Source organism: Nelumbo lutea, chromosome 1 (assembly GCF_056320005.1).
Source record: "Nelumbo lutea isolate HS-2025 chromosome 1, American lotus-T2T, whole genome shotgun sequence".
Lineage (NCBI taxonomy): Eukaryota > Viridiplantae > Streptophyta > Magnoliopsida > Proteales > Nelumbonaceae > Nelumbo > Nelumbo lutea.
In genome coordinates, this window is record NC_142684.1 from 180951716 (window position 1) to 180966429 (window position 14714).

General features: G+C 41.5%; 1 protein-coding gene across 2 annotated transcripts in view; it reads right to left on the bottom strand.

The window, feature by feature from the left end:
- Positions 1–1405: 1405 nt before the first annotated feature.
- The window catches only part of XLG3 (extra-large GTP-binding protein 3), a 29741-nt gene continuing 16432 nt past the window's right edge, over positions 1406–14714 (bottom strand). For both annotated transcript variants that reach the window (XM_088961173.1, XM_088961172.1), the window contains exons 8-10: positions 14277–14527; positions 3053–3222; positions 1406–2149 (exon numbers count right to left, since the gene is read on the bottom strand). In XM_088961173.1, the coding sequence (XP_088817299.1) occupies positions 1555–2149; positions 3053–3222; positions 14277–14527 (1016 nt within the window). In that variant the 3' untranslated portion in view covers positions 1406–1554. The remainder of the gene's footprint in view (positions 2150–3052; positions 3223–14276; positions 14528–14714) is intronic.

Consider the following 14714-nt stretch of genomic DNA (forward strand, 5'->3'; position numbering starts at 1 on the left):
TTCTCTTTTTACACTCATGCGTTTCAGCAGTTCACATAAGGCGCCAAGAACTACCTTCCAGCCCTGACTCTTCCTTCCTTCTGGAAAGTAGATCTGCTTTCTACCCTTGCCAAAAAATTCTGTCAAGGAGATAAAATAACCTTTAAGGTTTGTCTTACACTCTACAACAACCCTTCTTCCAGATTCTGAGAAAAGCTCTTTCCAACTATTTTGCTTGCCTTTGTTACTTGCACCTTCCACAAACTCCTTGAGCCCTTCAATTACCCCCAATCCTTCTAACAGCACCATCCTCTTTTTGCTTCCCTGATCTTCAAGCTCAGCTGACCATTTAATCTCTGTTCCTCAAATAGGAGTTCCTTAGATTCAATCTTCAAAACTTTTTTCCAACTGCCTACCTCCACAAATTCTCCCATCTCAGCTCTTCCCCCTCTCACCCTCTCACCCTCTCACCAACTCAGGCAATGGCACCAGATGAAAACACAGTTCCTCTCCCTCTCACCCTCTCGGCAACCTTCTCTTTCCTTCACCCTCTCACCCTCTCACCATCTCAGACAATGGCACCAGATGAAAACACAGTTCCTCTCCCATCTCAGCTCCTCCCCCTCTCCCCCTCTCCCCTTCTCGTAGAATTTTCGAGAAGGCAATTCCATTAAGGGTATTAGAATTCAGGATACATGTGGGAAGTGGGAACACAGGTAAGCTTATAAAAAAGCAGTACAATGGAGGAGATTTGCTACACATTTGTGTGGGAATTCGAATTTATGATTTTCTGTGCAATTCAAATATAGACGTAGTTTGTGGGGCACCTTTACTTTCAGCTGGGAAGCAAAGTTATCCGTTTTGATTCTTGGTTACTGACATATCTTTAAAACAAAGTAGAAGACGAGAAATGTTTTTGAAGCGGCAAGGATGTGTCTTCAGTTGATGGTGATCAAACATGCCCCCCTCCCTGTAATGCCAACCATATCGTTATGACGAATTGCAAGGCAGTGATGACTTTTGTCCCATCTTATTACCTTGTTAAATTAGTTTCTTGAAAACGCTACCAAATTCTTCCTAATAGGGATAAAATTGTCTACAAGAACAGGCTATTAGTTAGTGTTCTCTTAGAAGAACCATTGGAAAAAGTTTTAACATGTGTGATACTCTTGCCCCGAGAGGGAGGATTAGTAGTGGGGCTATTTTAGTATCATATATATATAGTACTATATAATAGGCATAGAATTATCTTAAAACACAACTGATTTTAATGGATTTAGATGATCGTCAAGGTTTTAATGGATTATGCTTTATGGTTTGGAAATAGACTCCAATTCACCCAGACTTTTGTCCTTTCTCAACTGTTAATTTGTCTAGACTATAACTAACATGGCATCTTGTTGCTATGGGAATAGGGAAATCCCGCTTTAAGAGTTGACGGTCTTTAATGCCCCAACCCACATTTTTTTCTAAATTAGAGATAGATAAGCAAGGAGACAAGCTCACTTTAATATTTATACAGCAAAGCACCATTGCTGCAGTGCATATGCAAGAAAAGCACAAATACATTCACCATTATTCCTGTCTCACAAATGGTGAGGAACTCATGTCTGTACTGTAGAATGAGTCTTCCCCAGCACCAAAATAGTTCTCATCTTTCTCTTCATCCCATTTCAGCACTTCTCTTACATACTTGAATGCTTCGTCAATGATCACACGGTCCCTGGCCTTCGATTGCCACACAAACAGCTTCTGGTTGGTAAAAGATGCATATAAATCCTTGAACTTCATTGCAATATAAAAGTAAGCCTGGTGGGCCAATGATGGGTTGTTATGATGCGGTCTGACAGGGCTGAAGTCATTGAACCACTCGCAAGCACTCAATGCTACCCTATTGACTTTCTCTTCAAACGAATCATACTTGTTCAGTATTAGAACAAAAGGTGTGTCCCTAAAGCATGGGTGTTTGACCATGGCCTCAAAGAGCTCCTTGCTTTGCATCATCTTATTCTGGACACGAGTTCCACCGGCACTGTTTTCAGGGGCAACCCATACCTGGTCATAGTCACTTAGTGCCACACAGAAGATCACTGTACGGACGTCCTCGAACATTTCCACCCACTTGCACCCTTCACTCATCCCCTTGGCGTTTATCCTAATTAGTTGGTATCTGGAGAGAAAAAACAGATAATTAGGGTAATGTTAGATGTAAGATCTAGTACTTTCAGTTTAGGAAATAGTAGATAGCAGTAGCACTACAAGGACAAGAGAATTGCTTTTCCTATAAGTGGCATAGATGCCAGGGTATTGGTAATGACTACCACCATGGTTCAAAGTATTGATACACCCCGATATGCACATGCATATTGGGGGTTTGAATCACACACTTCCTTTTTCTAAGTTTTTCTTTTCAAAATTTTACAGGGGGATCGATCTTAGCAAGGTCTACCCCTGAAAATATTAAAAACATAAAATACTTAATATTTAGCGTATCGGGGCGGGGTTGATACAATATGATATTGCCCCAATACATGATGAAACTTTGAACCATTACTACCACAAGGGTCAGAGTAAAAGAAGGCTGTAACCAGGGTTAGCAGGTCATCACCCCTCACAATGTTACCATTGTATCTATTTCAATATAATAGCTTTTATAATATCAATACGATAGATTATTATTTTAAACTGTTGATAGAAAAAGGCTCATTGAACTTTCATTTCTGGCCTTGTTTACAACCTGTTTATCGAAAACTCCAGATCATTTATCATATTTCACTGTAATAGTTGAAAAAAAAATATTCTATAAATTTGAAAAGTGACCAGCTTTTTTTTTGATAAATAAAAGTGACCAACTATTGGACCAAGATATATCATACATGGGGAACCAAACATGTTAGGGACAAAGGATGATCTCAAATGGAACTTTGGAACTTTATGAAAGGTTCAGGGTATCTTCATGTACAGTGACATGGCAGGGTAGGAGTATTTCTTAGTAGAGAAAACTTGCTAGAAATTAATTGCTATTTTTCAGTGCCATTGACGACTAAGAAGGATGGAAAAAGAAGAGGTTTACTTGGTGAGAGGTGGTGGAGCTTCCGGATTGTCAGTGTAGGTTTCAGACATTGGGCTGCGATCATCAAGAGAAAATTCAATGAAAGCCAAACCATTCCCTTGTGTAACTCCTTCAGCATACAGGATGTCTCTATCATCTGGTTCATATTCATTGCTTGACACCTCAACAGCCTGAGACAAATAAGAAGAAACCCATAGTGATTCAGTAAACCAATGAATCATATTTATATATCCAGATCCCACATGAAACTGAATAAAACATCCATGTGAAATGTGATTAATAAGATGTCAAACGGATGTCATTTTATGTAATTATTGTTGGTTCCCTGGAGTTTCATGGACTCAAAATTCCAGCCAAAAACCACAGGGCATTGTGAATCCAGCACCTTTGTCTATAGCCACACTAATCATAATATTTCTTTCCTTTTTTGATAGATAATGGCAAACTTTCATCTAAATGAAAAGAAATGAAAATCATAAAAGGATGAGTTGTCCTCCAAACACTAAGAAATGCATGCAAAAAAAAAAAAAAAAACAAAAAAGAGAAATATATATTATACAGAAAGTATGAATCGATGCTTCACAATCTACTTCAAAATCCCAGTGAATGTGGTTTTTCATTGTCAAATTCAAGCACTATAACCTAGGTTATCAAGATAGATCAATATCCTTATAAATTCTTTGTACATTATGCTCCACACCTCCAAAAAAACTTGCTATTTCTTCCTCCTTCCAGGTTTCCTAAAATACCGCATCTACAACCAGCCACTAGGGGTGACCAAATCTCTAGAGATTTTTGTTTCCTAGAGGATGAGACAGCAATTGCCCACCAATTCCGAAAAATTCCTCCACTTTAAAGTCCGAAAAAAGTTTCAAGGTTTTCACCCAATGTGCAACTTTAAGAGTAATGAATTCAATCACTACCTCCAAGCTTCTCTCCTTCTCCCGAAAGATTCTTGTATTTCTTTCTTCCCACATTGTCCAAATCACCGCTGCCCTTGTTCTCCACAAAATTCTACCCCTTTTTTGTGCTTTTCAAAACAGAAGGGCTGAACAGCCCGTCCAAATTGGCAGGAGGGTTCCACCTGCAACAAAAAGGAGAAGAAAACCCTTCCCAAATACAGCAAACGAAGGGACAGGAGATTAAAAGGTGGAAGACAGTCTCACCGTTCAATTTACACAAGAAAGCACCAATTGGGGCCAAGGCTCAATTTGGTATTTTCAATTGTAGCAAATCACAAGTATTAATCCCATGGAACACTTCCCAGCAAAATGCACTGACCTTTGGAGGAATAGGGAAGCACCAATTTCTTTTACCAGGAAATTGGGGGGGAGGGGGGGGGGGGGAGAGGAAGTGGAAACAAGGGAGTTATAACAGGATTTACAAGAAAACTTCCCATTGAGGTTAAGGGACCACCACCGCGCATCTCTCCCATCATCAACAAGGACTACAAACTCCAAAACACTCGATAAGTTAGACACTAAGGGAATTTTTGACTCTCTGAGATTCCTAATGAAACCCAAATTCCAATTCAATCCTGAAGAAGATAGGTGAAGTGGTAAAATCGGCCACATGTCTACCTTTGAGATTTGAAAGAACAAAAAAGGAAAGACATCTTTCGAAGGGGATTCGAAATCCACTAGTTCTCCTAGCAGTTTTTTATATTTTTCTGTTCTTTAGTGCCACAGGGGCAATCTTGTAATTCCACACATCTTTTATTTTAAGTTGGGTCGTCCTAATATAAAAAAGTAAAGAGAGCTGGAGCCGCCAGCTCCAAGTTTTGAATCTAAACGTTCTTCTCTCTTCTCTCTTCCTCTTCTTCCTCTCTGATATCTCAGGCCTGAAAACATGGTATCAGAGCAGGCCTTCTGAGATCAGAAAAAGTGCGATAAGGTTTCTTCTTTTTTGGGACTCCTCTTGCTGTGGATCGAATCTGATCAAGAAGCAGATCAGACTGATCTGAAGGGGTTTCCGTTTATCTTCTCTTCTTCTTCCTTGGCCGTGTGCCAAGAAAGGAAGGAAGAATCTGATGCTGCGAAGATAAATCTATCTTCTGAGGATCTAGTGGTCCTCTCTTGTACCCAGGTAAGTGTTTTTTTTGGAGGTCTAGATGACCTGAAATTGCTAAGTTCCCTGGAACTTTGGATCGTGTGATCCTATTTTTTTTACCCAGTCAACTGGGCGGTGTAGGTCAAAATGACCTGGAACTATAAGACAGTGGTCGGCTACCTTGACTGAACTGTAACTGTGGCAGTGACTGAACTGTAGAATTGGGGACTGAACTGTAATTGTGGCTGAACCTTGACTGAACTGTGGTTGAACCGAATTAGGGTTTGAACTTTGACTGAACTGGGGACTGAACTGACTGAACTGAAATTGAACAGTGGCTGAACTGTAACCTACTTTGAACAGACCTGATCTGGAAACCTAAATCTTATAATATGTCTTCTGAAGATTCTATTCTGTCTAGTGGGTCCCCAAGTCAAGGTGGAGTGAGTGGGGGACTTGACACGAGTTTTCCATGGCTGTGATACCATTTGATGGTCTTAACTACCTAGAAATGGTCAAGGGGAAACAAACTATACATAACAGCCAGGGGAAAGGTAGGCTATATTAAGGGTAAAACTAAAGAACCAAAGTCCCAGGGGGCAGAACATGATAGGTGGGATCATGCATGGTGATGTTATGGCTATTACTGTCTATGTTGCCTCCAGTCAGGAAGACTTTCATGTGGGCTGAAACAGCTGTTGAGATTTGGGAGCAGGCAAAATCTACCTATTCAGAGTAACGCCACTATGCCAAAATATACCAGTTGCAAGCTGCCTCATCTACTTGTAAGCGGCGGGAGAGGATCCTTTTTTTTATCAATAACACTTTCATTAATTCATCAGTACAAAATTTACAAGTGGAAGACAAACACACTTATCTTCCAAGAGTCACAAAGAACTTCAAGAAAGGAAAGAATAAAATACAAAGATACAAGGACGCTAACATTACAACTTAGCCCAAAACAAGGAATCCCTTTCTGCCCCTTGTTTTGCTAAACCGTCAGCTAGGGAATTAGCTAATCTCTTAATCCAACATATCTTAACTTCCATCTCCAAAGATCATTTTGTTCTTTGGTCAACCACCCTATCACCACCTCTGAATCCCCTTCAATTATAAGTTTCTTGATGTTCAATTCCTTAGCTTTCCGGGCTCCTTCCATAACTGCACATATCTCAGCTCTAAGGGAGTCACCCACTCCAATTGGGCCTGAGAACATAGCAGAGATGACCCCATTTTCATCTCTAAAAACACCCCCGATCCTTGATTGTCCCGGGTTTCCCCTACTGCATCCATCAAACTTTAATTTCAAGAATCCACTAGGTGGGGGGGTCCAAGCCACACTCATTACAGACTTGGTCTGCGTGCAACTTGCAATTTCACCCCACTTCCTCAACATGTCATCCATAGTGTAATCTGTGAATATTTCCAGAGATTTCAGCCACTGTACCGCCCTAATAAGAGTAATTCTCCCACCAAGAGAGAGGTAGTTCTTTTTCCATGACACCAGTCTTTTTTCGAACCTTTCCACCATCGGGTTCCAAAAGCTCTCTCTCATGGGATTATCACCTAATGGTAATCCTAAATAGTTCAGAGGCCACCCTGTGACTTCACACCCCAGCACTTCAGCACTCTCCCTGATCTCTCCCTCCTCCAAATTCATCCCCACTACACATCTTTTCCCAAGGTTAACCTTCAAATTGGACAGTTGCTCAAACAGTTGTATCACCGACTTTAAATTCCTGATAAACCTCACATTCTCATGGGATTATCACCTAATGGTAATCCTAAATAGTTCAGAGGCCACCCCGTGACTTCACACACCAACACTTCAGCACTCTCCCTGATCTCTCCCTCCTCCAAATTCACCCCCACTACACAGCTTTTCCCAAGGTTAACTTTCAAATTGGACACTTGCTCAAACAGTTGTATCACCGACTTTAAATTCCTGATAAACTTCACATTACCACCTTCACAAAAACAGAATCGTGTCATCAGCAAACTGTAAATGTGTGAGGGGGGTTTCCATCCTCCCAACCCTCCAGCCTCTAATGAGCCCCCTAGAATCTGCTCTGTGAATCAATTTCCCCAAAACCTTTGCAATTAAAATGAACAAGAAAGGAGAAAGGGGGTCTCCTTGTCTTATACCCCTACTGGCTGGAAAGAAATCTACCACTGTCCCATACACTAGCACTGAATAATGAAAATTCCAGACACAACCCATGATCCACTTACACCATCTAGCCCCAAACCCGAATTTGGTTAAAACTTTCCTCAAGAACTCCCAGTCCACCAAGTCATAAGCCTTTTCCAAGTCCATCTTACAGACCACTCCCTTCTTCTTATCCCTCTTAAAGTTCTCCACACTCTCATTAGTAATTAAAATCTGGTCTGTAAATTGTCTTCCACTCACAAAAGCTCCTTGATAGTGTTCAATGATATCCGGCATTACCTTCTTCAGCCTCAAAGACGACACTTTTGCAATGATCTTGTACAAGCTATTCACCAAGCTTATTGGCCTAAAATCCTTCGGGTGGGATGCATCTTTCATTTTGGGAATTAAGGCTATAAATGTAGAGTTCACACCCGGATTGACAATTCCTCTCCTGAAAAACTCCTCACACACTCGCAAGAAATCATCTTTCAAAATATCCCAACAATCCTGATAAAAAGCCATTGTAAACCCATCCGGCCCTGAAACTTTTGTTCTATCCATAGAAAACATAGCCTCCTTGATCTCTTCTATATTAAAGCTTCTTTCCATCCTTCTCCTGTTCTCCACCCCTACATCTGGCCAATCCAAACCTTCTACCCACACCCTTCTACTCACAAACCTTCTTAGAATAGATTTGAAATGCTCCACACAGGCCCTGGCAAATTTCCTCTTGCTATACTAACTCAACTCCATCTACTACCAATTTGGAGATAAAGTTCTTCCTTCTCCTGCCATCTGCTAGAGAGTGGAAATACCTAGTGTTTCTATCTCCCTCTTGCAACCATTTACACTGAGATTTTTGCTTCCAGCTAATTTCCTCCTTGTGCAGGCAATCCTCTAACTGTCTTCTCAATTCTCTCGTGAGGTCATTGTCTTCCTCTCCAAATTCTCCCATTTCCTCTTTAAAGTCAAGGCTTTCAATCTTCTTCATCAAGTCTCCCTTTCTTTCTTCTATCCTCCCAAACTCCATCAAGTTCCACTCCTTAATTCTTGCTTTCAAAAATTGTAGTTTCTTATGAATTTTATCCCCTCCCACTCCACCGACGGGTTACACTCATGCCACCACTCCCTCACTTTGTTAGTAAACCTGAATGCAGTAACCACATATTTTCAAATCTAAAGGGGGTAGGACCTCCACACCTTCTTTCCTCCTTGCATAACACTATGGGCCAGTGATCCGAGGTCACCCTTGGGAGAGCTCTAGCATCCAGCTTAGAGCAAATGGGTCTAGATTGGAGATTTGACCATGTAAATGCCTTATGCGCTAGGGGAATCTCTTTAAGTTCAAAGGCATCCACAAAACTGTTAAACTTCCTCATGCTTTTTGTCACCCTCTAGTTAATCTTATTGGACTCTTCCGAGAACCTTATCACATTGAAGTCCCCACCCATGCACCAAGGCCCATCCCACAACCCTCTAACATCAGCCGGTTCCTTCCACATCTCCTTTCTCTCTCTGTAATCATTCGGTCCGTAAACATTTGTGAGCACCCACATATAATCATCCTCTTGTTGTTTAAACTTCATGGAAACTGAGTACTTTCCGATCAACTCCTCCATCCCTTCAACCACATTGTTACAATCCCCCTGGAAGCACCCCACGATGGAGCCGCCACCCAGCTAATCCCCCTGGCTTTCCATACACTCCTTGCCCATTTGTCACTAAACTCCATTCTCTTAGACTCTTGCAACAGCACAATGTCTGGGTCATACCGTCTTATTACCTCTTTTATTGTTGCTCTCTTCTTTGCACTCCCAATTCCCCTCACATTCCAACTAAGAATCTTCATTCCGCTTCTTTTACAAACCCCTTGCCACCTACCCGCTACTTTCCCCCTTTCCTTCTATCTCCTTTTACCTCGAGCTTCTTGTCTCCTTCTACATCTCTCTTTAGTCTCTCTACTTCACTCAACCTCCTCTTCTTTGTTATGATCTGCATCTTCCTCTTCTGTAAACTTTCTTTCAACTCGTTCAAATCCTCCAGCCTACAGCCCAACTTCCCTACGAATTCTGCTATTGTGTCTTCCCTCACCGATTCCACCACCCCTACCCTTCCTACAAAATCCCCTTCATCTCTGTCCACCTGCCTTTCCTTCCTCTCCTCTATTCCCACCTCAGTTCTTTCCTCTCCAACCTTCCTCCCCTTACTGTTACCTCCCTCCTTCCTTGCTTTCTCCCCGTAAACCTCTCCATCTCTACCCTCATTCCTGTCCCTCCTCTCCATTAACCCCTCCTCTCTTCCTTCCTCCCCTTCCCTCCTCCATATCAGCTGCCCTTCCACATCCTTAAACACTCTTTCAATGATTTCCCACACCTGTCCACTTCTATACCTTTCTTCCCGCACCTTCCCACAATCCTTCCTTCCCGTCTCCCCCTCCTCAGAGAGCCCGCCTACTAGCTCGGCTGCATATTCATGGGCTACAGGACATGGTACAGGAACGGAATCTGGAACCAAAGACACAGGAGACACATTAGTAGCACAAACCGAAATCACATGGTTACCTAGGACTGAAGGAGAAGCTACAATAGGACTGCTCTCGGCCTCCTTCTCTTGTTCCGAAGGTTGGTAAACAATTATCTTCCTGAGTTGGTTGGGAAGTACTTCTATCCTTTGGTCAACCTGTTGATTTTTCCACTCTACCCATGGGTCACCCCTAGATAGAATATTCCTGCTCTGCTTCCGGTTCTCCTGGTTTTCCCCTTCTGATAAACCTTGGGCACTCTGTGGTCTCGGGAATGAGATAATGCGATTGCAGCCTTCACCCTGAAATAATCTTGCAATATTCCGCCCTTCCATATCACCTCCAGCACAGCTGCCTTCATCATTTACATTGCCCATGCTAGAGCCATCGACAGAAAGGTCCTCTGGTTCACCATCGTCTTCACCGCACTGCATCCACCCTTCAAACTTCTCTTTCTTCTCTTCAGTTCTTCCCCTAGTGAAACTTAGCTCCAACCTCTCTGAGAAGCCTCGCACGGGGCTAAGCTCCTTCAAGTTGCGTCGGGAGACCCACTATAATGCCCTCTTCTTTCCTAGTTTCCGACGCTGTGCGCATTCCCCCTTTTGGCTCGCGGCTGGGGACGATGATAGACCGAAACCGATGTCTGTCATAGTCGAAACCCCAGTCACGTGTTTCTTTAGTGGCTCACACGCCTTATAAACAATCTGGGTCGGGCCCGCTGGCCTGTTTGGGCCTTTAAGAATACCATTAGCAGCCCACATGGGCTTTTTCTTTGGCCCATTTGTAAGCACCCGCGAGCTCACGTGACTTTTAAGAAGGTCACGCACGTCCAACCCCGAGCTCACATGACTGTTCTCGATATACATGGGTGTACCCCATGCGGTCCTGGGATGAAGTACCAAAAATTGTAAGACTTCCAACACATGATATTCACCCAATTTCAGACAATGATCCAAATTTTCCAGTCTGACAATGCCAAGGAATACTTCCACAGTGATCTCACGGAGTTCTTTGCTTCTTGTGGGTCTATCCACTATAGCTCTTGTGCCAAAACTCCTCACAAAATGGTATTGCAGAAAGAAAAAACCGCCATCTACTTGAAGTGGCTTGTGGGTTACTCATCCATATGAGTGTTCCAAAACGTTTTTGGTTGAATGTTGTATTATGTGCTACCTATCTCATCAACTATATGCCATCTCAGGTGTTAGGGTACAAGGCCCCTCATCAGCTGCTATTCCCTAAAGCCCCCCTTTACTCTATTCCCATTCGGGTGTTTGGTTGTCGTTGCTTTATTCAAAACTTGTGTCCTGCCCGTGGTAAGCTTGACCTTCCTGCTCTCCCTTGTGTCTTCTTGGGCTATTCGTCTTCTCAAAAGGGTTACTGTTGTTTCGATCCTGTTTCTCGAAAATACTATGTTTCTATGGATGTGTCTTTCTTTGAGAGTGATCCTTTCTATCTGGTTTCTCCTCAGGGGGAGAATAGGGTGGAGGAGAAACAATTTCAAGTGCTACCTCCTCTACCCGACCCTCCTCCATTTTGTGTCTTCCTTCGTCGCCGCAAGAGCCATTCGGGTTCAAAAGCTGTGGATCAACTTGAAACTGTACCGCCAACATCATCAAATTCACCGGGGACAGATCCCATCCCACCAGGTACCATTATTCTTGTTGACATTTCTGATCCTATTGCTATTGGTTCTTCTTCGGCCAATGACCTTGACATCCCTATTGCACAAAGGGAGTTAGGTCCTGTACCACTAAACATCCTATCTCCCACTTTATCTCATATGAGAACATCTCATCCTCTTTTCGTGCTTTTCTCTCTTCCATTGGCAATGTCCCTATCCCCAAAAATGTGGCAGAAGATCTTTCAGTACCTGAATGGACATATGCAATGAAAGAAGAAATGGATGCATTACATAAAAATGGTACATGGGAATTAGTGGATCTTCCTATGGGAAAAGAACCAATAGGGTGCAAGTGGGTTTTTGTAGTAAAGCATAGGGCTAATGGTACAGTAGAAACGTATAAAGCTCGGTTGGTGGCGAAAGGGTTTACTTAAGTGTATAGAGTAGATCATGCAGAGACATTTGCTCCGGTTGCTAAGTCAAATTCCATCAGAGTTCTTTTTTCTCTTACTGCTAACCTTGATCGGGATCTCCACCAATTAGATATTAAAAATGCCTTAATGGTGATCTTGAAGAGGAGGTGTACATGGTGCAACCTCATGGTTTCTATTCTCAAAACCTAGAAAAAAAGGTGTGTAGGTTAAAGAAGTCCTTGTACGGACTAAAACAATAACCAAGAGCTTGGTTCAACAAGTTTCATCTAGCCATTCAGCATATTGGTTATAAACAGTGTCAGACCGATAATACATTATTTGTGAAAAAAGGAGAGCGAAAATTTGTAACCTTGATAGTGTATGTTGACGACATAGTGATCACAAGCGACTGGAAGGTGGAAGTTCAGAGACTAAAGAAGTTTCTAGCCACTCAGTTTAAGGTGAGAGATCTAGGTCCCTTGAAGTATTTTCTTGGAATTGAAGTGACTTGTTCAAAAAGGGGGATCTTCATTTCTCAAAGAAAATACATCCTAGATTTATTACAGGATACAGGAAAACTTGGAGTCAAGCCTGCTGACTCCCCCATTGATCCAAACCATAGATTGGGTGATTATCAGGGTGAGACTATCAAGGATGTGAAACAGTTCCAGAGACTTGTGGGAAAACTATTATGTTAGTCTATGACACGGCTGGACATTGCATATGCTGTGGGTGTTAGCCAATTCACGCATGCTCCTAAGACTACACACTTTGACAAGCACTTTATAAGGGAGAAAATTGTAAATGGGATAGTGTGCACTTCATATGTCAGCTCCACAGATCAACTTTCAAACATCTTTACCAAGGGGTTACATCATCCGTGGCACAATGATTTATGTGACAAGTTGGGCATGATTGATATCTATGTCTCAACTTGAGGGGGAGTGTTGAAATCCACTAGTTCTCCTAGCAATTTTTTATATTTTTCTGTTCTTTAGTGCCGTAGGGGCAATCTTCTAATTTTGCACATCTTTTATTTTAAGTTGGGTCGCCCTAATATAAAAAGTAAAGAAAGCTGGAGCTGCCAGCTCCCGGTTTTGAATCTAAATGTTCTTCTCTCTTCTCTCTTCCTCTTCTTCCTCCTTCCTCTCTTCCTCTCCTTCTCTGATATCTCAGGCCTGAAAACAACCTACACACATATCTTCCTAAAACCTTAGCTTACTACCAGAAGCCAAGTCATACCTCACACAATTAAGGAAAGAGGGAAGCAAACCATGAATTGCTTTCCAAGATGCAACTAGAGTATTTCTTTGCAGATAATCAGCATCCCAACCATTACTTGACAGCCCGTGAATACTAGCCACCACTCCATGCCATAATCTCCCATTTTCCACAAGAAAGCGCCAACCCCATGCTTAAGAGGGCCTCGTTTTTCAAGTTGGCATTGGCAATCCCCAACATCCTTCCTCAACCACTTTTTTCCATCTCACCAAATGATCTTTCTTCCCCTCCCCTAGTTCCCAAAGGAAATCCCTCATGAGTTTCTCATTTCTTCTACTGTTGCCTGAGGCATCTTGAAGAATGACATAAAATAGACTGGGAGGTTATCTAGAGTGGATTTGAAAAATCAAAGTTGATAAATCCATCCTACCAATGGAAACAAATAATGAAAAATATCACACACATGAACCAACAAGTATTGAATGCATGGAATATAGTTACTTGCATTTGGGAGTTTTTTTCTCTTTTTCTGGTGTCGGGTAGACTCCTGTGGAGAGGTAACTGAGCTTTTTAGTAATTGATTCTTCTCCACCCAAAAGAAGAATTTTCAACCCAGGCTGAACTGATGGCTTTACCACAAGGTAATTCATGTTACTGGGTATGGAAGAAGGGTACCTCCTTTGGAAAAGATGCATGGAAAACTTGAAAATACAAAAAAAATGTTGAGAACTATAATGCCCAGATTATTGATAAAAAAAAAAAAAAAAAAAACTATGATGCCCAGATAATGGAAACTGAATGGGCATAGATATGGGAAACAGTAGCACTCCATTTAGACAGGCTAGACACGAATACAGGTAAGGGTATTCCATCTAATGTGATTACATCATGCTTCTATATCTACTTTCTTTAATCTAAGTGCCATTTCTGAAGACTTGTGTTTTCCCTAATTTTATTAAATTTCTTATATATACATTTTTAAATATGATTTGCCAAAAAATATTATTTTACATATTTTAGAAATGTTTTTTTTTTCATAATTGAATAGAAAGATTCATACATATTTTAGAAATGTTAATGCTATAGAATATATCTAAATGTGTCCAACACTAGTACACTAGTTATCTGGGTATCACAGGTCGAGAGACCTTTTCTTTTTCATCAGTAGATTCAGCACAATATATTCATGTACATAATCAGACAAAAGAATGGAGAGTTTACTACAACATATATTAAATAGGTACCCGGCTTAAGAAATATTCCGCAACATCAGGTAGAAAGTGAAGCTCATTTTTCATCTTATATGTTTCCTGTACGGCAGGATCTTTCCACACTTCTTCAACTAGAGGTGCATATTCACGTGTTGCTGCAGGGAAGAATGCATCCAAATCTCCCATGGCTATGATGTCTAAAAGCCAGTCAGAAAAATGCTTCAATCTTGGATTGATGGAATAGATGCATTGATTGGTTTGATTGGAGTCATCTTCCCCCTCACCTGAAATAATTTCAAACAAAATCAGTTAGGATTTCTTTCTGATTTCAACCAAAAATAGGAATTACAAGGGACTGCACATCAATAACTGTAGCAGTCCAATTATGATAACATTAATTAACCTGATCCAACCATTTTATCTAAAAAATAAGACTAATTAACCTACCTTTGATAAATAAGAGATAACATA